Genomic DNA, 23,625 nt, shown 5'->3' on the forward strand with positions numbered 1-23,625 from the left:
AGTATTTTGATTACTTGAGATCCAGTTGCTGGTAGCGGGCGGTTATTAATTAGAAGTGAACATACACAGTTAGAGTTATTAGTTAGACACTGAACAGTAATAGATCTTAGAGTAATAGATCTTTTCTCGATTGGGAGCATAGAGAAAGATTGGCTTTTTTATTATATTATTAAATAGTCATAGATGGATCTTTTTACAAACTGGTTTGCCACCCGAAACTATTTAATCCGATCCGACCCGTACCCACTCCTCCTGACCCGATTGCCTCCTCATAACAGAAGGTCAGAAGCGCACCGTGTCTTCCCCCATGCCAAGCCCCTCATCTGTTTCTTTTCAAGTAAACAGAAGCCTCTCTCTCTCTCTCTCTCTCTCTCTCTCTCTCTCACATGAAGCCACTCCACCAAGACCTTCGCTTTATCCCCAAACCCTCTTCTTCTTCCCACCATCTCCCCATTCCCCTCTTAATTCCTTTCTCTTCCCCTCTCAAACCTAATCAACCCCAATCTTTTTCCTCCAAATTCTCGAACACCCATCTCCTGAATTCACCCAAAACCACATCTTTCTCCCATTTTGGAGCTACCCATTTCAAAAACTTTCTTCTTTTGACATCTTTGTCTCCTCGTTCCCTTTCGCCTGACCTTTGCTGGCTGGAAATTGACGCAATGTTCTGCGTAAGATCAATATAGAGTCTGCTCTCGTCTCCATTGATGACTTCTTCAACCGATATCCTTTCTTTGTTGCTGGTTGCACATTCATTTGGTTAGTTGTCATACCCCTGACTGAACAGTATTTTAAGAAATATAAGTTTATTTCGGCCATCGATGCTTACCGAAAACTTAGAGATTTGCCCAATTCACAGTTGTTGGATATCAGAAAGAAACAGAGCATAAATTTTTTGAGCTCTCCAAATTTGAAGGTTTTGAATAAGAGTGTGGTTCATGTTGAATTTGTTGAGGAAGAAGAGGAGGGATTTGCAAAGGAGGTTTTGAAAAGATTTCGTGATCCCGCCAATACTACTCTCTGTGTCCTCGACAGGGATTTGCAAAGGAGGTTTTGAAAAGATTTCGTGATCCCGCCAATACTACTCTCTGTGTCCTCGACAAGTGAGCTTCACAACTTTGAGTTATTTTAGATGCTATCTAGTTATTTGTTTTAAATCATAGGTAAATAATGCAAATTGCTTATGGAGACTGGAGTTCATAAATTTGCATGCTTCTAAGAGATTTATGACATTTAGAAAATTGCAAATTATATGATGTTGGATTTGACTATTTAAAAACAGGATAGTTATTTTCTTGAAGCCATTAGCAAATTTTCCGTAAGTTCATTTTAATCAAGAAAAGTTGGTCTGCCTGTAATATCCTTTTTTCTTTTAAGAAATTACCTGTAGCATTGTCTTGTAGACAGATTACAGTTTTTGTTTTATTTTTTATTTTTTTAAACTTTTTCCCTTCTACGTTTAGTAGCATCTGAGAACAGTTTGCTTATTTATCATGTATGAGATTATGTGTTGTATCAGTAGTTGTTGGTCTGATAATATATTGAAGTGGTTTAACTAAATACTTCTATTGATAGCTCCTGACACTGTTTTAAAAAACCTCCGCCTAGTCCGCTTAGGCGTACGCTCAGGCCTAGACGGTACCTAGACCGCCTAACTAGCGCCTAGCGCCTAGGCGGTATTTAGGTTGCCCATCTAGATTTTACGAGCGTTTAGGGAAGCATTGTCTGCTTACGTGGATTGCACCCTGTAGGTCTTGATTGTGATTTTATGTGTCGTAACCTACACATCCTCCAAACTCCATTAACCTCCAAATATGAACATCTCCACTACCTCCTCCGACCTTCAGCAATTAACCTCCAAATATGAACATCTCCACTACCTCCTCCGACCTTCAGCAAAACCTCATCGATCACCACTTAAATGAAGAACTCCACTACCTCCTCCGACCTTCAGCAAAACCTCATCGATCACCACTTAAATGAAGAAAGAAAAAAAAAACACCCAGAAACCACTTAGGCGTCCGCCTAGGCGACTAAGCGTTGGGCGCCAAGTCCGATGTCTAGAAGCGCTCAGCGTTTAATGTAACATTGGCTCCTGAAATCCTAATGTGAAACCCTTTTGTATTTTGAGCTGTTTTTACTTGTTTGTTTGAAGGAAATATTGTTCCTTCTTCCTTAATTTAGGAGCCTAGATTTTTATGTTAACGTCATTACGTATTTTGCTCTACAATTTGAGTTTTGAACAAAATTTCTTCATCTTGGAATGTGAAGGCACATAGGAGGATAATATAGTTTTGGTCCCTTGTTTCTCTGTTTTTATTTATTTATTTGGTGAATGTTCACAATATAGGAGGAAAATACTGGCACATACAATGGTTACAAGATATAGAACTACCTGGCCAAATAATTTGAAATTATTCAATAATAGAGAGGCTTAGTAGAGAGATAGATGTTGTGCTTTGAGAAGAGTTATCAATTTATGCAATTGTATGTGTTGCTTCTGTTATGTTTTTGCTTTTTTCCAAAGAATATCCATTTCTTTTAAACGGCGAGAAATAATGTGATGCACGCATGCATACCTAAGTGTGTATTGCCAGACGCACTTGTTACTTAGTTCTGAGTTTGCTGTGCAAGGTAGTTTTGATGGAAATTCTCTGAAGGTAGCCGAACTGTTGTTTAAAAATGGCTTTAAAGAGGCATATGCAATCAAGGGTGGACTTCGAGGAAAGGATGGATGGCAGGTTAGATTCTCTGACAATACCAGATATTGGTATCTTTTAATCTAAACACTCATTCTTTTATGGATCTTGGTTGAGGATTCTATAACTTCTACTCTGAAGAAGTCAGTTCTTAACTCCACTTTGAACTAGAACTAAGCAATGTTCAATTGCCACAAATATTTTCACTTTGAACTAGAACTAAGCAATGTTCAATTGCCACAAATATTTTCACTGACTTAAAGTTTACCCAATGATGGGTTCCCTTTGTTCCGAAGTTTGTTGCATGTTATTTTCAACAATGATGGGGATGACTGAATTCTCAATTTTCACAGGCCATTCAAGAAACACTTCTTCCACCATCTATGCATGTTCATCCTAGCAAAAAGGACAAGTCAACCATTCCGCTTGAGAAAACCAGTGAAAGGATAAACGAAAAGAATAATGGCAATGGTCAAGCACCATCTTCCAGCATAAAGCAAGAACATAAACAGAATAGTGAAAATGGATGCATAAAACCTATGGAAACATCTCCAGAAGCAAAACTGGCGAATGGAAGACCACTGTCACCTTATCCAAAGGTAGGACTTTCTCAAGTTCATGTTTAATGGATTCATTTGTTCGTTTTATGTTGTTTTATTGCCCATTTATCTATTGATTTAGTGCATAGATGCACCTGACTGCTCCTACATCGGCATAAAATTCACACTTTCAAGATCTATGAAGGCAATAATGGAAATCTTATGAAGAATTTGAGAAAATTTTTATTCTATTCATCAAGATACAAGTATGCCTATAAAAGGAGCAAAATAGAAGATGTAAATTGTGGCTGTTGCACTTGGTGATAGCTGTACTGATTCCTTACATGTTAAATACACCTTCCATACAATATTGATTCTTAAAAAGATGTGACAAAGCTACTTTGTGGAATAAACTTTAAGGCATTGGCATCATTAGTTTTCCCATGTGTAACAAAACATCGAAAGTATGTTTAATGTCCCCCCTAAGCTGATTATCTGATTTTGGTTATTCCTTTTGGCTTAATGGTGGCAAAGTGAACTTACCAAGAAGAAGTCAAAGTTCACAGGTTAGTTTTTATTTATCTCGCATCCTTGAGTTCTAAAACAGATACAAGGTGACATTATATGTTATACTCAACATCACAAGTTTAATAAACCCTTGAGAGTTGGCCACATTGTTAGACCCTAATGCCACTAGGAAAGAACCATAGAGAGAGTGAATAGGGTTTATGCTAATCTAATCCGATTTATACCAAATTAAAAACTTACTAACAAAATATCCTAGCAAGATTGATATTCAATTAATTATTAGCAAGGATATGTAAACAAAGGGCAAATAAACAAGAGTGATTATGCGCAAATAAACAATGCAAACATATATTATGATCACGGAGTTCGGTCCCCTCGACCTACGTCTCCGCTCCCCACTCCCAGGGAGAAATCCATTATCACATTGGGTTTTTGACGCTCACCCGAAAACATTCACACCTCACACGATTTTATAGCTCACCGAAAACTTTACAATCAACACTCTTGCAATCACACTCTACACCCTCTAAGTGTTGATCTTTAGCCCGTGTCTCTCTCAAATGCTCGGATTTACAACCTCTCCCTAGGCTTTACTATCGACGCCACTCCTCTTGGGACGACTCCGTCTCTCACCACATACTCCTCTCGGTGTACAAGTATATTACAAAGTGTATCCTCACAATAAAAGCTCAATACAATAATTTGTTTTCTAATATGGATGAGAACATAAATAAGCTCACTCTCAAGGCACAACCCCACAATCCAAATATACTATGTATGAAAATACTAAAAGCTCAATGTGGGTGGGTGTAACAAAGAGATAAAACAAATATAAACTCAATTGAAATCTAGCTTATGGAAATTAAGATCAAACATATAAATTGATAGAATTGAGTTTAAGAAAAACTTCTCTATATGACAAGAGTAGGAGAGATGAAGTTGAAGCCCAAACAAGGAATGTATGATCTCTTCTTGCACTTGTGAAACTTTCTTCACAAAACCGTAACTTGAAACAAAAGTAAACAAAACTTAAACACCCTTTAAACTTGTTTAAAAACTCTCTTTTTTGGTAGCTGAAAATAGTTATGACAAAGGGATATATATAGGATGAAAAACAAAGCCCAAAAACCAAGAAAACCCAGCAAAAAGATAAAAAAATAAAAAGCTGGAAAAACTAACCGTTACAGCATCAGTCGACTAATGAGCTGACCGTTACAGGCAGCTTACAGCTCATCAGTCGACTGATAGATCTCGTCAATCGACTGATGACCTCATCAGTCGACTGATCAATCGACCAAATAAGAAACATAAATTTTTTACAATTTCAGGCGATTTCTTCAGTCGACTGAACACTTGCATCAGTCGACTAATAACATAATATCAGCCTGTAATAAATTGTAAAACTAATTTTTAAAGTGTCTTTAAAAATAACAAATAAATTCAGAAAAATGTTATACTTTGAAAAATATTTATAAACATGATAATAAACATGTTGCAAAAAGAATTTTGGAATTGCACTTCCTAAAAATAAAAACTCATTATTTTACAAAATAGTCCAAAAACATGAAAACTAAACATACTTGTTTTTGACATTTGATTTGAACACACTATTGAAAACTAAACATACATATGTATATAGTGATTGTTAAGTCTAAAAACTAAGAATACAATATTTTCATAAAAATGTATATTCTATGTAATATTTTTTAAAACACAATAGAATATGAAACAAATGAGAATGTGTATAAATTTTGTTTGTTGTTTCATATCTATATAGCTAAACCAAAACAAAAATAATAAATATCAAAAATATAATTTCATATTTATATAAACTTGAAAACCAAAACATGTATGTATATATATAACTATATATATACATGGAAACCAAAACTTATGTATATGATTGAGCTTAAAGTATTAAACACACATAATATAAACCTAGAATTAAATTACCCAAGCTTGAAGGTCTTCAATATAGCTCCTCTTGGTAAACTGTACGGATAAAGCTTGAACTTGGATCTTGAACTTGAATTGTATTGCTATACTCCACTATTTTTTCAACCTTTATTGGATATGATCGTGAAAGCTCGATTCCATCCAACCTTCAACTTATCAACCTGGATGAAACACAAACAAATACAAAAAAAAAAAACACTAGAAACAAAATTAGTCATAAATTGTTTGTTAAATCATCATCAAAGCAAAAAGACCAACAATCTTCTCCTTTTTAATGATGACAAACAATTTATCAATATAGTATAAGACTAACGAAACTCATAATAAAAATACTATATACTCACATATTTCTTCCTCTTTGCCAACATCAAAAATGAGGATATAAAAGAATGAAGAGAGCGAAATCCCCCCTACATATAAGCATGGTGAGTATAAAACAAATAATAGGAAAAAGCTCCCCTATCAAAATGCCTTAATGAATATATGCAATGAGGACCAAGGCAAAATATATGTGAGCAAGCATAGATATAGAATACATGCTAAGTATCACTCACATACAACATGATAATGAGAACACATATGGATGTATCATTATGGAAGAGTGTGTCTCAAAACACAAATATAAAAATAATGTATAAAATAGGTTTATGAAATCAAAAAAAAAAGAACATGAGTATCATGAAAAAAGTTTTCAAATGAAAACAAATCACTCAAATAAAATTATAAATCAAGATTTAAATCACAAAAAAGGGTAAATCAATATCAAAATGACAAGAGAGGTAACAATATCAAGCTCTTGAGTTTGTTTTAACCCATATAAATATTTTTAGCACTCGTTAAACATGATTTGGGAAATAAATACCCAATAAATTCGGGGGTTGATCAAACACAAACCTCTTATGATAATGAAAACCAAAAAATCATGAAAACAAAAGAATTGTCCATAAAATTGTTTTAAAAAAAAATGTTTTTCAAAACCAAGAAATGAAAAATAAAAAAACAATAAGAATCATAGTTTTAAAAAAATCAAACTTGTTTTGGTTTTTAAAAAAATCAAACTTGTTTTGGTACCCAATTACTTTTAGTACCTAAGAGTCTAGGGACATGACTTCTACTATTTAAGCTCAATGCCCTAGGGTTATGATCCTTTTTGGACGCATGTGCTGCACGAGATCAGTCATAGCAATAATTACTCAAATGGCTCATCTGATTGCAATAAGGGCAATGAAAAGGGTGCACTTGCTTATGTTGATCATTTATTTGTGCACATGGAATATTTGCAAACAAAAATGGTTTCTTAAAATCTTTTTGCAAATGTGAAACTCTTTTTAAATCAAAATAATATTTGGCAAAATGACCAAATCTTTCACAGTATTCACACTTAAATACATGAGCATGCTTATGATAAATAAAAGATGTATGTTTATGTGAGTGTGATGAGAAAACTTGATGAGGTGCACATGGAGCAATAACATTAGCATTCTTTGGTTTATGTGCATCATAACAAAATTTAGCTAAATGACCTTTACGATCGTAATTAGAGCACTTATAAACTTTGTTATATATATGTGCATAATGAGTGAATGATTTTGACTTATTAGACCTAGCACACATATTCACAAACTTCTTATGATTCTTAATGCATGTGGTAAGGGTTGAATCTAAGGACGAAATGCAATTTTTAACATGATTTAACTCATTGTTTGACACATGCATTGGAAATAGAAGTAGAAAGAGTATGATCATTCTTAAAAGAATTAAATTCATTTCTAATAGTTTTTACCTCTAGCATGACATCATTCTTCTCATGAATTAAGCTAGCAACATTGGAACTTAAGGTAATATGATCCAATTTTAATTTTTTATTATTTTCTTTAACTTAAGGTAATATGATCCAATTTTAATTTTTTATTATTTTCTTTAAGGATCATATTATCTTTAGCAATAGTATCAAATTTAGATGCTATTTAAGGATCATATTATCTTTAGCAATAGTATCAAATTTAGATGCTAGCAATTCATGATCGGATTTTAAAATTACCTAAGACTAGGAGCAATAGGAGAAATTATCTAATCTAGGAGCAATATTAATGGCATAACCAAGACTAGGTGCACTGTGCATATTCATAATTATAATTATATGCAAGCAAGAAAAATGCAAATAAAACTAGATTAGCACAATAAGATAACTTGGATCTTTAACTCAAGACGATTAGACCTTAAATTAAAGAGCACAAAGCTCTGATACCAATTGTTAGACCCTAATGTCACTAGGAAAGAATCCTAGAGGGGGTGAATAGGGTTTATGTTAATCTAATCCGATTTATGTCAAATTAAAAACTTACTAACAAAATATCCTAGCGAGATTGATATTCAAATTAATTATTAGCAAGGATATGTAAAAAAAGGGTAAATAAATAAGAGTGATAGTGCACAAATAAACAATACAAACACACAATATGATCACGGAGTTCTGTCCACTCGACCTACGTTTCCGCTCCCCACTCCCGGGGAGAAATCCACTATTACATCGAGTTTTCGACGCTCACCCGAAAACATTTACACCTCACACTCGGTTTTCTAGCTCACGAAAACTTTACAATCAACACTCTTGCAATCACACTCTATACCTAAGTGTTGGTCTCTAGCCCGTGTCTCCCTCAAATGCTCGGATTTACCTCTCCCTAGACTTTACTACTGACGTCACTCCTCTTGGGACTATCTCGTCTCTCACCACACTTCTCTCGGTGTACAAGTATATTACAAAGTGTATCCTCACAATGAAAGCTCAATACAATATTTTGTTCTCTAATATGGATGAGAACACAAATAAGCTCACTCTCAAGGCACAACCCCACAATCCAAATATACTATGTATGAAAATACTAAAAGCTCAATATGGGTTGGTGTAACAAAGAGATAAAACAAATATAAACTTAATTGAAATCTAGCTTATGGAAATTAAGATCAAACATATAAATTGCTAGAATTGAGTTTAAGAAAATCTTCTCTATATAACAAGAGTAGGAGAGATGAAGTTGAAGCCAAAACAAGGAATAGATGATCTCTTCTTGCACTTGTGAAACTTTCTTCACAAAAGCGAAACTTGAAACAAAACTAAACAAAACTTAAACACCCTTTAAACTTGTTTAAAAACTCTCTTTTTTGATAGTTGAAAATAGTTATGACAAATGGGTATATATAGGATGAAAAACAAAGCCCAAAAACCAAGAAAACCCAGCAAAAAGATAAAAAATAGAAAACTGAAAAAACTAACCGTTACAGCATCAATCGACTGATACTATTCATCAATCGACTGATAAGTTGACCGTTACAGGCAGCTTACAGCTCATCAGTCGACTGATAGATATCGTCAGTCGACTGATAACCTCATCAGTTGACTGATCAGTCAACCGAATAAGAAACAAACTTTTTACAATTCCAAGCAATTTTTTTAGTCGACTGAATACTTGCATCAGTCGACTGATAAATAATATCAGCCTGTAATAAATAGTAAAACTGATTTTTATAGTACCTTTAAAAATAACAAATAAATTCAGAAAAATATAAAACTTTGGGAAATTTTTATAAACATGATAATAAAGATATTGCAAAAAGAATTTTTGGAATTGCACTTCTCAAAAGTAAAAACTCATCATTTTACAAAATAGTCCAAAAACATAAAAACTAAACATACATGTTTTTGACATTTGATTTGAACACACTTTTAAAACTTTATAAAATGATTTTATAGACTTAATAAAATATGTATATAGTGATTGTTGTAGGCGTCAAAAAATGCTGAAAGATATCCAAGCGCAGCTCAAAAGGAAGTTATCAAAAAATCAAAGAAAAAGACAGTCTTTGCTGTCTCGCACGCGAGAGTGTCCATTAACTGTCAAAGAACGTGGGGAACGTCGTGGGCGAGAATCACGTGGATAATTATTAAAATAACAGAGTTTGAAACGTGGGAAGACAGTTACGACGAAAACCGCTGAGTAGTTGGGTTTTTCGAGACAGTGTTTACTGTCTCGGAACCCGAGACAGCAAACATTGTCTCGGCCGCCGAGACAGTAAACACTATCTCGGAAGCACTATTTTGCCCAGGGACTATAAATACCCCCCTGAGATCATTTTGAAGGGGGGGCTGAGCATTTCAGAGCAGACAGAGCAGAGTACTTGAGCTTCGGACAATTCCTTGAGATTCGAGCTTTGACTTGATCTTAAGAAGAGTGATCGTCTTACTTTGATAAGATCTTCACTTCAAATTCCTACTTCGATAAACGAAGGAAGAATCATTAAGCCCCCTTCACGATTCAATCAGAATCTGTGATTCGGTGGTCCACTGGCTAACGCAACCCCGGCACAGGCAAAGATCCTACGCAAGCAGCGATCCAAACAACGATCCTGCGTTTGTTTCTAAAAAGTTATAATCTTCATTTTGTTGTGTAAAAAAAGTCTTATAAAAAGACTTTTCTTTTGAATTTATTGTAATCGATCGAAGATATAATGAATTCCACAACGAGACCAACTTTTGACGCAAACAAGCTGGCGACCACAGTGCGAGCCAACGGTCTAGCTACCGAGATCGTCGTGTCGCAGCCAATCATCAAGATCCCGGTTGAATCAACGATCGAGTACGAGTTCGACCAAACAAAGTTTGAGGAATATTTGTCATCCTCATCTGTAAAGTCTTCCTCACCTCGCAAATGCAGGAAGATTTCATCTTCGTTGAAGTTGTCGAACGCTACAGATGAAGACTCTCATCTGATTGTTGCTGAGGATTCTACTCGCAACACCTCTGCTCACAATGACTCTTATCTAGTTAAAGAGTTATCGAATCAAAGCCCGCCGACACTGATGAAAAAAGCTCGTCAGAGACAACGTCAACGTCGCGCTCGCCAAATAGCTAAGGCCTTGGAACAAACCGACGGGGTTCGTTATCACGCGGACCTAGAGTCGAGGAGGCATCGAGTAGTTCAGTTGTCTCAACAACCAATCACTCATATCTCTGCTAAACTAACGACGGAAGAATGGACTCTCGTCAAAAGGGTTCGTTCGACCCTCAAAGAATGCATACAAAAGCGTATGGCAAACACTGCTCATGCCCGTTCTCTCTTACAACAAAGACGAGAAAGAAACAAGAAAACGGTGGCCAAAGAACCACAAAAACTCTGCAAAGTTTGGATTCCAAAGTCTGGAGTTGTGCAAAATCAGCATTAGGAGCCCGTTAAGATTCCGCACCCGCAAGGGGGTGGTTCTAAACGTGTGACTCCTGAAATAACCTTGGATCGCTCAAAGGCAATAATAATTTGTCCTGAAAATGCCAACAAGGTTTTACACCCCCAGAAGAAGACGTGTTCGCCAAAAGACATTGTTATGCCTGGGAGGTTATACCAACAGACAATAGGATTTTTCGGTAATCATACCGATGAATCGTACTATCAAGCTGTGGTGGGTTTGAATAAATTTCAAAAGAAAATTATTCGAGAGATAAACTCTCATTGTTCCTGTGCACGACTCATTAAAGCAGCATTGTCAGAATATAACTACTTAGAACAAGAAGCCATCCCACGAAAAGTCTCGGTATTCCACAGTATTTTCACCGAAATGTCGAAACCTAAGCCGAGACATTTCCACAAGAGAAGATCAGCTGTCCAAGATGACGAATTCCCTGAGGTCACCATCAACATGGCTGATAAAGAAAAATCTAAGCGGCATTCAAGTGAATCAAATCCCGATTTTTTTCTGAGAGGAAAAGTCAATTCAAGAATTGCCCAACGGATGTCCCAACTCTAGTTAGGAGCCATCAGACATAGGGACTACAAGAGAATGTATGAAGGAATGTCATCAGAGGATGAGTTCTCGGACACTTGTTCTGCGATCGCTTCGGATGATACAGCATCTAGCACAGGGCAAACCAGAGAAGTACTCACAATCACCTCTGATCAGTTCGCTCAAATACTTTAAGAAGCTCTAGCCAAACAACGTCAAGAAATTAGAGCTGAGATGAAGACAGAGATGGAGTTAGCTATCCAACAAATGAGAGAATTACTAGCTCAACGGTCTCAACCTCCTGAGTCCAGTCAGCGAGCTGAATCCAGCCGCCACACTCGGAATATTGTAGATAACAGTGATCCAGAAGTGGATAAAGTTATTATGGCTGATACACCTCCCAATAGCAATAACGTTGGGGGTGGTTTAACGCATCCTCCCAATAACGATATTAGGGGTGGTTCGTGACACTTCTTACAGGGGGTGGTCTAACTCATTCTCCTTAACGTCCTTCGAATGAAGGCATAGACGATGACGAGAAAATGAAAGAGCTTAAAAACAAAATCAACGCTTTGATGACGGCTCAGGAAGTAAAGAAGACGGATATTCCGTGTCCCTATCCAAGAGAATGGGATTCAATCCCGTACCCGACAAAGTTCAATATGATTAACTTCACACCGTTTGACGGGAAAAGCTCGCCTACTCAGCACTTGATTTTTTTCAAGTCTCATTTGGGCATGATCTCTGGAAACGAGGCTTTAATGATCCGGTCATTCGTTGGCACCCTTCGTGGGCCCGCCTTCGATTGGTATCAACGCCTCAAGCCAGGGAGCATCAATTGCTGGGATGACATGGAAAGTTTGTTCCTCAGCAATTTCTTCGATGATGACACCGAAGTGTCAATCGGAACCCTTTTAGATGAGAAGCAAAAAGACTGAGAGTCAGTCGATAATTTTGTCAAACGCTTCCGTAACAAAGCAATGAATTGCAGAGATCCTATTACAGAGGAGTTTATCCTGCAAACATGCCACAATAATCTCTCCATCGATGTCCTGGAAGCCCTGGGGGTCGTACCATCCAAAACTTGGAAAGATTTGAAAATGCGCGGTGAATAAGCTGAACACTTTCTTAAAAGAAAAAAAACTGAGAGAAGCCGACCGACGACATCTGCAATCGCTGGGAACACGACTCTCGATCTGAAGTTTCAAAAGGAGTATTCTTTCGAAAATGATGAAGCTCCAGCCATATTAAAATACCTCCTCGCCAATGATAAAATTGAGTTACCACCTATCAAAAATCAGGAGGGAGCTAAGAGGATTACGGATCCAAATTACTGTGCGTATCACAGAAGGGTTCTTCATCCCACCGAGATTTGCTTTGGACTCAAAAACAAAATCCAAGCCTTAATTGACTCCGGCGTCATAACGGCGAAACAAGCCAAGTAAAGACGACTCTAACTCCATTGGGTGCACGAGTATAAACTGTTTCCCTTCACTCCAAAGAGTATACGAGTATAAACTGCTCCTCGATACTCCAACAGGTATATGAGTCAAAACTATTTCCTTTCTTTCACGGGAAATTCCTGGAGAGCACCATGCATGGTACTCTTAAGGATAACCCGATCATGCAGCTGAATATAATGATAAACCCAGTTTCGTAAGGAAAGCTAGGGGTGGATGGTTCATGTAACGGGAAGTTCTCGGAAGAATGCTATATGTAATTTTCTTAGGGATAACCCGATCATTACAAACAAAGTGATAAACACTACATCCCCACGGTGATTTCCGAATACTCTTTTGCTGTGATGAGATTCGATCACCTCTTTAGATCAATCTTCCCTCTCAAATTCTCATTTGGTCAAACCTTTGAACAGTTTGGACCAAAATCAAAATCCCCTCTCGATTCCATCCATGAACGAGAGGTCCACAAATTGAACGATCAAACTTTTAAACAGTTAGGACCAAAGCCAAAATCCCTTCTCGATTCCTTCTATGAATGAGAGGTCCACAAATTGAACGATCAAACCTTTAAACAGTTAGGATCGTCTCAAACCCTCATTTGGTCAAACCTTTAAACAATTAGGACCAAAGCTAAAATCCCCTCTCGATTCCTTCCATGAACGAGAGGCCACAAATTGAACGATCAAACCTTTAAACAGTTAGGATCGTCTCAAACCCTCATTTGGTCAAATCTTTAAACAGTTAGGACCAAAGCCAAAATCCCTTCTCGATTCTTTCCATGAACGAGAGGCCACAAATTGAACGATCAAACATTTAAACAGTTAGGATCGTCTCAAACCCTCATTTGGTCAAACCTTTAAACAGTTAGGACCAAAGCCAAAATCCCCTCTCGATTCCTTTCATGAACGAGAGGCCCACAAATTGAACGATCAAACCTTTAAACAGTTAGGATCGTCTCAAACCCCCACTTGGTCAAACCTTACTACAGTTAGGACCAAAGCCAAAATCCCCTTTCGATTCCTTCCATGAACGAGAGGTCTACAAATTGAACGATCAAACCTTTAAACAGTTAGGATCGTCTCAAACCCTCACTTGGTCAAACCTTACTACAGTTAGGACCATAACCAGAATCTTCTCTCGATTCATTCCACGAACGAGGGGTCCATTTTCAAGTTGAATGATCAAACCTTATGACAGTTAGGATTATTCAAACCTGTCCAAATTCTCTAAGTGGAGATCCTACTTTGAGTTTTCTTTAGACCTAGAGATAGAATATAAAATTCTTCCTCTCCAATTTTTGGGTTTTATCTCTACTAACAAAAGGAGACCAGGAGATAGAATATAAAATTCTTCCTCTCCATCATCGGGTTTACCTCTACCAACAAAAAAGAGACCAGAATAATCTAATGGGTATACGAGTCTAAACTGTTTTCTAATCTCAACAGGAAGTTTCTGGAGAATATCACTCAGAATATTCTTAAGAATAACCTGAATACTCCAATAGGTACACGAGTCTAAACTGTTTCCCTACCCTCAACAGGAAATCTCTGGAGAATATCATTTAGAATATTCTTAAGAATAACCTGGCTACCTCCTAACAAGAAGAAAGCACCCTCGGCCCCTTTGTTGCAAATCAGACAGAAATCAAGCAAGACTCTCAGGAACTATCAAGAGATTCCTAGCAACATAGAAGCTATGGCAAGAATAATCGCAGGTCTTGAAGGTGTGAAGTTGTCGGATTCACTTATAATGAATCTTGTGAATAAATTTGACCAACTCATGGCTAAAGCTTGGTCACATATAGATGCAGAAGACAATAGCATTCACAAAAGAGCGGCCCAAGTGACAACTTCCAGAAGCAAAAAGACTGGCACTGACAATCCAAGTCAAATTCCAGCCTAAGACAATTTGATAGAAGGTATGATGGAAGAAACAAAAGAAGAGATAAGCATAGAGACGCAATGAGGGGACCCCTTCCACTCCCCTTAATGCCCCACTCACAAGTATTGCATCAAATTCAGCAAGAGGGACATCTCACCAAGTCTCCTTGCATTACCATAAATCCCCACAGACTGGATACTAAATAGTACTGCCGTTACCACCGAGACCATGACCACGAAACTAACGATTGTTGAGTCCTACAGAGAGGCGTTGAATATCTCATCAAGAGAAGATTAATGAAGAAATACATCAACGGTCGCGATAGGAAGGGGCCAACCTAGAAAGGAGGAGCTCAAGATTGCCTCGACTAAATTGTCAGAAAAGCTAACCGAAAGAAGCCAACGATAGAAGCGCCTGTTACAAAAGCACGATCAACACCATCAGCAGTGGTCCAACAGTTGGAGGAATGTCGAACAAAGTAGAAAAGAAGTATGTTTGACGAGCTCTTGAGGTGAACCTGTATGAGAAGAAGCCCAAGGTGGATCAATCCATAACATTCGCCAGTGCTGAATTGAAAGGTGTAATGAGTCATCTCATGATGACTTTGTTATTATCTCTACCCAAATCATCGTGTTCTGAGTTAGGAGGATTATGGTGGACACAAGAAGCTCCACGAACGTCCTATTCATAGATGCGTTCAACCAAATGAAGATCGACAGATCAGAACTGCAGCATGCCCAAATCCTTTAGTAGGCTTCTCGGGGCACTTATTCTAACTAGAAGGGTTGATCAGCCTACTAGTGGTAGTTTGCGATTACCCCTAGGCTACGATCCAAGTCCAATTTATTATGATGGACGTCAAGTCGGCCTACAACGTTGTCCTTGGGAGAACATTTGAATGATATCCAAGCAATCTCTTCCGCCTACTATTAGATGGGAAAGTTTCCAACTGCGGAAGGAGTCGGAATTGCGTGGAGTAATCAGTGCAAAGCCAGATCATGCTACATGCTCTCCATGAAAGGCAAAATAGTCTTAGAAACCTTGCCAATTGAGAAATCCCAAACCTATTTGTAAAAGGACGAAGATAGAGAGCGAACAACTCCTGTTGAGAAATTGGAGGAAATCCTACTTGGAATCGACGAAACAAAAAATGTTCAAATTGGGTCGGAACTAGCAGAACCACAGTGAGGAGCAGTTATCAAGTTCCTCTGCACAATCACAGATGCTTTTTCTTAGGGACACGAAAACTTCCAAGAATAGCCCTAGAAGTGATGGTTCACAAGCTGTGTTGACCAACACTGCAAGCCGGTTTGACTGAAGAAGAGACATCTCGGGCCAGAAAGACAATAAGCGTTAGTAGAAGAGGTCAACCAACTGTTGAGAGCAGGATTTATCCGAGAAGTCCAATATCTAGAGTGGCTGACAAATGTAGTGCTGGTTAAGAAGGCAAATGACAAGTGGAGATTGTACGTCGATTTTACCGACCTCAATAAAGCATATTCTAAGGATAAGCTCCCCTTCTTCGGATTGACCAACTGGTTTATGGAAGCTCAAGCCACGAAATGCTCAAATTCATGGATGTATTCTCTGGCTATAACTAAATAAAGATGACAAAGCATGACGAAAAGAAGACTTCCTTCGGCACGTATCAGGGTACTTACTACTACAAAGTAATGCATTTTGGCCTCAAGAATGTAGGGCAACCTACAAGAGGCTGATCAACAAGATCTTCAAAAGGTAATCTGGTCGCAATGTAGAGGCATATGTAGATGACATTTTAGTAAAGTCCAAACATGCTGGCTTCTACCTTGCTAATCTCGAAGAAGCTTTCTCCATTCTCCATCGATACTAAATGAAACTCAACCTTGCGAATGTGCCTTTGGGGTACGATTGGGCAAGCTTCGCGGTTCAAGATTACCTAACAAGGAATTGAAATCAACTTGAAGAAGCTGCAATTGAAGGGATGGTTGAGCGTTGTACAATAAAGAACATTCAGAAGTTAAATGGGAGAATAGTAGCTTTGAGCCATTTCCTCTCCCAAGTTAGCCGAAAGGAGCCTCCCATTCTTCAAAGTCCTGAGGGGAGTCAAAGGACCCAAAGTCAACATCTAGTGGACAGCGGAATGCGGCGATGCTTTCGCCGAGCTTAAAAGATATTTAAGTTCTATGCCTTGCTAAGCTACCTCGTAGAAGGAGAGCAACTATATCTCTACATCGCCATTTTTGCAGAAGCCGTTTTTGCATAAGCTACCTCGTAGAAGGAGAGCAACTATATCTCTACCTCGCCATAAGTGCTGGTCCGAGAAGAAGAGAATGTTTAAAAACCTATATATTAGTCAACTGCATCTTGAAGACGAAGGAGCTCAACTACGTTCTCATTGAGAAAGCTTCATTCGCTCTCATCACCACAGCGAGAAGGCTCTAGTCGTATCTCTAAGCTCACACTGTGATAGTATGCACCAATTTGGCCATGAAGAAAGCGCTCAGCAGCTCCACTATTTCCGGAAGGATGACCAACTAGACTATTGAACTTATTGAGTACCACGCAGTTGAACTCATAACAACCATTAAACCTTATGCCCTCACCGACTTCTTGAACGAATCTCCTGACTCAGAAGGTAACTTGCAGGCACATGAGCCAACTCCACCTCCAATCTGAAAGGTAGTCAAAGAGATTGTACCTAAAAAAAAGGTATCCCTAAATATGATCAGCCAGAGTTCTCATCATGGTGGGTACTGCAGCCAGAGTTCTCCTCATGTTGGGTACTGAATGTAGACGTCTCCTCTGGAGAGAGCAGTAATAGAGTTAGGGTAGTACTGTGCAGCCCAGAGAAACATATCTTCGAGTATACAATTTCCTTCGATTTTCCAACTCGAACAATTAAGCTAACCATGAAGCTCTTTTAGCGGACCTCAAAGCCACCCTAGCGACTAGAGCAGAGTCAGTTTTCATAATCGCCGACTCTCAACTTGTCATTTACCGTGTGTGAGAAGAATATGAAGCAAAGGACCCTAGCATGGCGAAGTATCAGGAGAAGGTTAAAGAACTATTAGGCAAGCTGAAGGAATTCAGAATCGAGTAGGTCCCAAGGGCCTACAACGCCCGTGCAGGTGCTCTATCCAAGCAAGGCTCCTCGAGCTCCAGGCAGGGAAGGGGCCAGTATACACAGATGCCCTCAATTGGCCCAACATTGCTGAAACAATGGTAGATTTTATCATACAAGCAGACCAGCAATCAAAGACATGTTGAATGAATCTACTCATCTTATATCTGACAAATGGGACTTGCTAGAAGACAAAGTAGAAGCTAGAAGCCTACAGAGAACTGCCTTGAAATATTTCGTAATTGAAGATCAACTCTACTGGCTCTCTTACACAAGCAGAAGAATGGGGCCCTATCTTTGGTGCCTCCGACCGGAAGAGTTGAACTATGCCCTAAGGAAAATCCACGAGGACATATGCGAAAACTACATAAGAGCCAGAACCCTAGCACAGAAGGTCATCAAAGAAGGCTATTACTAGCCAACCATTCTGACCGAGTTGAAAAAGCTAACAACCTAGTGCAAAGCCTGCTAACTTTTCTCAAACATTCCAAGAGCTCCGGCAATTTATCTCTCTCAACAATCTAATCTCTTTCGCCCAATGGGGATTGGATTTACTGGGGCCATTCGCAATGGCAGACGTACAATAAAAGTTCTTAATAGTGGATAAATACTATTTCACCAAGTGGATAAAAGCGGAGTCGCTGGCGAGAATTAGTGAAAAGAATATTCGCAACCTCATCCGGAAATCGATCATCAGCAAATTTGGAATATCGATGGTCATCATAATTGTCGACACCTAATTTGACAGTAAGGGGTTCTGTGAGTACTATGAAAAATAGAGGATCCGGTTCAAATTTGCATTGATGACACACCTCAAGTGTAATGGTTTAGCAGAAGTAGCAAACAAGTGCATAATGCAAGCACTAAAGAAGAGAGTGGACCAAGTAAAAAAAAGGGTCGATGAGCTCCCTAGTATTTTGTGGTCATACAGAACGACACAAAAACTCTATAGGGAAAACACCGTTTCAACTGGCATATAGAGCGGAAGCAGTTATCCTAGTGGAAGTCGATATGCCCACTATATAACTTCAACACTTCGACGAGAAAGCCAATCAAATAGGCCTCAGGAATGGACTTGACCTCGTCGTCGAAATAAGGAAACAAACACTTCGATTTTTGATAATCAATCAGCAACGCATCGTTTGGTATTACAACAGCCAGTTCGCTGTCTTTAACAAAGAAGTTAGCTACGGAAAACTTATTGCAGACTAGGAAGAACACTACAAAATCGTAAAAGAAGTCCACCTGGGAACCTATTGGCTGCAGAATAAGAATGGGAAGTCTTGAAGCATCTTTAAAATATAAAACATCTCAAGAAATATTTCCAATGAATGTAATTAAAGAATCCCCTTATCAATGAAAAGCTTTTCTCTAGAAGCAACTCATCCAACGTGCTTAAAGATCTTGGTTTTCAAGAGTAAAACAAAGGAACAAGAAGAAATCCTTGTGACCCGATCTTCATCGAACGCGTCTAAGATACTCAAAGCCCTTGATCGGTCATCATGAGTAAACACAAGGCACTACCAAAGAATCCATGTGACTCGATTTTTAATGACTCGTCCAAGGTACTCAAAGCCCTAGGTATTAGTCTTCATGAGTAAACCCAAGGCACAACAGGAAATCCTTATCACCGAGTCATTTGAGGGCGGTCCTTCCGGCAAATCAACTCAGAAATGATGTTATAAACAAATTCAAGTCGCACAAAATGAGCCTTTTTCATTAATAACTTGTGAAAATTTACAGGACTTTTTATGACTCAAAAAAAGTGTACACAAACAAAAGAAAATCTACGAGGCTAGAGCAAAAGCTGAGGTCGCAGGTCGCTCAAATGATGAAGATGAGTCGGCGTCATCGCTGGAATCTACCTCGACCGAACCTTCGTCTAACTCACCGCCTGCCTCTTCACTCTCCCTAGACTATTCAATTCTGTCGGACGCCTCAAGCTCCTTAATGATGTCTAGGCAGAGACCGCCACTCTAGAGGGGAACTTGAACTAGTCAAGATTGATTAAGCTCATGAGGAAGCTGGGCCTTCCTTGCAAGCGATAGCAGCCTCAAGCCTCTCAAGAGGACCATTACGATATTTCTCGATCACTTGATCCTCAAATGCCTTCGACTCCCAATCCTTGAGGTCTCGGATTTGATCGAGAGAGTTATGTTGTTACTTAGCCCTCTGAGCGGCCTAGGCGGTTTTGTTTCGAAGATACTCCTGAAGGGCCACCTCCTGATGCAACGTCACCTTCAAGATGTCCACCTCAATCCAAGCCTCACAAGCTTGCTCTGGGGAGAATTCCCTCTCCCTCTTCTTCATCTAGATTTTCGACTCGAGATACTTGATCTGTGCGTAGGCATAATCTAAGCTATGGCGGGCCCGATCCTCCTCACAAGCTTGCTCTGGGGAGAATTCCCTCTCCCTCTTCTTCATCTAGATTTTCGACTCGAGATACTTGATCTGTGCGTAGGCATAATCTAAGCTATGGCGGGCCCGATCCTATTCACCCGTCATTACCTCTATCTTCTTACGGTTAGCTTCAAGGAGAGCAGCTTCATGTCGCTCTGGCCGCCTCAGCACGCCAATTCGGCTCGTAGTCCACCAGATCCTGATCTTTCTTGAGCTGGTCCAACTCCTCACCCCTCTTAGCAACCAAAAGCTTGACCGACTCACGGGCAGCCCTCCGAGTTGCCACCTCCTCTCGAAGCTTGATGAAGAGTTCGTGGGTCGACTAGACCCTACTAAAAAGCTCGATCTCTACAAGCAAGCCTCGAACAAGATAGCTCCACAAAGTCTAATGAAGACTATAGTCGAACACCCTGTGTAGCAAGGTTTGACCATTCGGAAGATAAATCCAACCCACAGCGTGCGCTTGGTTGGATCTAGACTCTACGACCGACCCTTGGAATCCAACCGATAACTTGGAACAATTGGAACAAACACAAAATCGCCCGTTGACTCCCTCTCATATCGGGCCCCAGCCTTAGCTGACCCAATGAGGGTTGTCCTTCTTTCCTCCCACTCAAATGAAGGGAGTTCGCTTATGCTATAGAGCAAGAACCACTCAAACTAGCCCTCAAGGGGGATATCCTCTTTAACGGCCTCAGTAGTCGGTTCCAGCTCCATTGTCAGTTCCTTCCCGAGCCTCAAAGGCTCCGGGGCCTCATTTGCTCTGACTAGGGTGGTCATGTTTGCTTCAACTCCAGCAGGAAGCCCAGTCCATGCCAACATCAAAGGAGCAAGGCAAGCGTCCTCGACAACCTCCTCTTGTTTGGCAGATGGTAGTGGACGCTCATTACCCATATCAACAAACTCATAAAGAAAAACCTCTAATAGGGCTAGGATTGCACCCGCGGGCTTAGGCCACAGAGCTACCTCCTGCGCCAAAAAAGCCTGAGAACTACCCGTAGCACTGCGACGACTATTGGAAATGGTCTTTTTCCTCTTCTTGGACCTCTCCGCTTAGGAGGTAAAGATTGCAGAGCCCACGCCAAGCCAGGCCTTGAGCTTAGTCGGATCTTTAAGGAAATCTTGAACCTCCTCCTTTGTTAACTCGGAACGAAGGCGCCTTTGGGGACCAAAGGAGAGGTTGGTGCAAAGAGCCTCTTCCCAGTGCACTTTGGTAGCAAGAAGTGTGGCTTGAGCAAGATCCTCCTTCATAACCTTCATGAAAGAGATGCCGGCAGCTCGGAGCACGGCATTGTCGAAAAGGTTCTTGTATCGGTGAGATCCGTTGTAGGCTTGGATCTTCTCTAAGCCTTACTTCTCCACTTCGAAGAGAAACCCAGCCTTCAAGCTCTTGTTCTTGATCTCTGGACATGAAGAGCAAGCTAAAATCAGGTCGGCGCTAAAAAAAAGAGCTTCTTCTATCGTTCATTTGTCTCTAAGCTCTCTTTCTTAATCTCCGGACATGAAGAGCAAGCTAAGATTGGGTCGGCGCAAAAAAGAAATAAGAACTTCTATCATTTATTGGTCTCTAAGCCCTCCTTCCTAGTCTCTGGGCACGAAGAGCAAACTAAGATCGGGTCGGCGCCAAAAAGAAATAAAAACTTCTCCTTCTATCGTTTATTAGTCTTTGGGATGTTCGAGATCAGTCGGAACCCAGTTGTTGATTGAAGATAGAATTGCATCTCGCCCTTGCTAGCTTTGACGCACAACAAACGATCCAAGATCTCTAGGGCCGGTTCGACTTCCACCTGATGGCAGATAATGAGGAAAGTGGTCAAGAAAGCCACCGAGTTAGGCTCCAAGGTTTAGAATACCCTCCTGAGGAAAGGGTGCAGAGGCAAGTCGGAGTCCACAATTAAGATGATGCTAGTACATCAGCACCTCGTCACCACCATGGTGGTAGATGGAGCAGTCAAACAAGGGAACAGACAGAGTAAAGGAGTTGGAGATGTCGTACTCCATCCGTCGCGTGATGCTATCGTGACGTACCGATGACTTGTACTCGTGAAGCAGTGAGATTTGCGCCTTGTTACGAACAAGAGAAGATTGCAAACCGAAAGCCGTCGGAGATGCAGATAGTTCGAATGTTGAAAGTTCAAAAAATGGAGAAGGGACGAGGTTATTTATACGTGCTAACCGACCTCCGATGGTCGACACGTGGCCATATTTGAGTGGATGAGCTCGGATCCCTAGGATCCACCGTCAACCCTCATCAATTGAAGCGTCCAAGTGAGCATAATCTCCGCTGACGACATCACATCATTCACAGTTGCCTTCTATTGGCCAATGTTGATTCCTAGGGTAGCGAAGATGAAATTGTTCTATTTTTCCTCGAACCTGGATTCCTCTAGCGTGAGTGAAAGGGGCCAATATTATACCTTAAAAATCACAAGTTTGATAAGCCTTTGAGAGTTGGTTATGTGCCAGTCGAATGGATTAGATCATATGACCAAAAGGTCTGACCCGGGAATAGACACAACCCAACCATACAGGCTGACCTTAATCGACCGTCCAAGTCCGAGTTGAAAGGCGTCTTCAGGTTGGAATAGTATAAGAACATCATATTCACTATATTGTAAACATTTTCTATTTACAATGGCATTTTATGTTATAATCATTAGTTTACAAGTCTTATGACTTCTATAACTACTTAAAGATTACAGGATTTGCCACAAGTGAAAATTGAACATCAAACAATTATCTTAAAATTAGGAATTGTTCATTCAACTGCTCTTAATTTTTTTTACTTGTTGGATGCAGTACCTAGACTTGAAACCGCCTTCATCTCCCAGTCCATCCAAACCCGAAAGTTGATGCAGCAACTAATGTGTTATAATTGCAGTTTTTGTGCACACATTTCTGCATTAGCGCTCATATTGGCTTGGCTAATTGCAGCAGGAAAGAACTGCAGGAGGAAGCCAGTATCTTCTTGGGTGTTTCTGCTTGTAATTCCTAATGTTCATGAGCTCCTAGTGTGAGCGAGTATTTTGTGTAATTTGTTGAGAATGAGAAAATTTATGGAGCTGCCGTTCTGTAACTTTTTTGTGAATGACAATAATAAGATTAATTCAAATTTTAGTAAGCCACAGAAGAGGACTGGATTGGGTAAAGGTCTTTTGTTTTGTGTTGATTCGTCATTGTAGCTTACTATTCTGCCTTCATGTATCACAGGACGCTAAGATCCCTCTCCTCCCTCTTTTGGGATGGGGGTTTGAGAGAAGATAGAAGAAAATAGGGATTTTAGC

At 39.5% G+C, this 23,625-nt stretch overlaps 1 protein-coding gene across 1 annotated transcript; it reads left to right on the forward strand.

Moving 5' to 3' along the window:
* Positions 659-23,490, forward strand: LOC109839120 (rhodanese-like domain-containing protein 4A, chloroplastic; the record flags this gene model as incomplete). The annotated part of the gene is made up of 5 exons (XM_020407552.1): positions 659-982; positions 1,051-1,103; positions 2,639-2,741; positions 3,053-3,298; positions 23,141-23,490. Coding segments are annotated over 5 exons (780 nt in total), but the record flags the coding sequence as incomplete, so codon positions are not given.

Source organism: Asparagus officinalis, chromosome 4 (genome assembly GCF_001876935.1).
Source record: "Asparagus officinalis chromosome 4, Aspof.V1, whole genome shotgun sequence".
NCBI lineage: Eukaryota > Viridiplantae > Streptophyta > Magnoliopsida > Asparagales > Asparagaceae > Asparagus > Asparagus officinalis.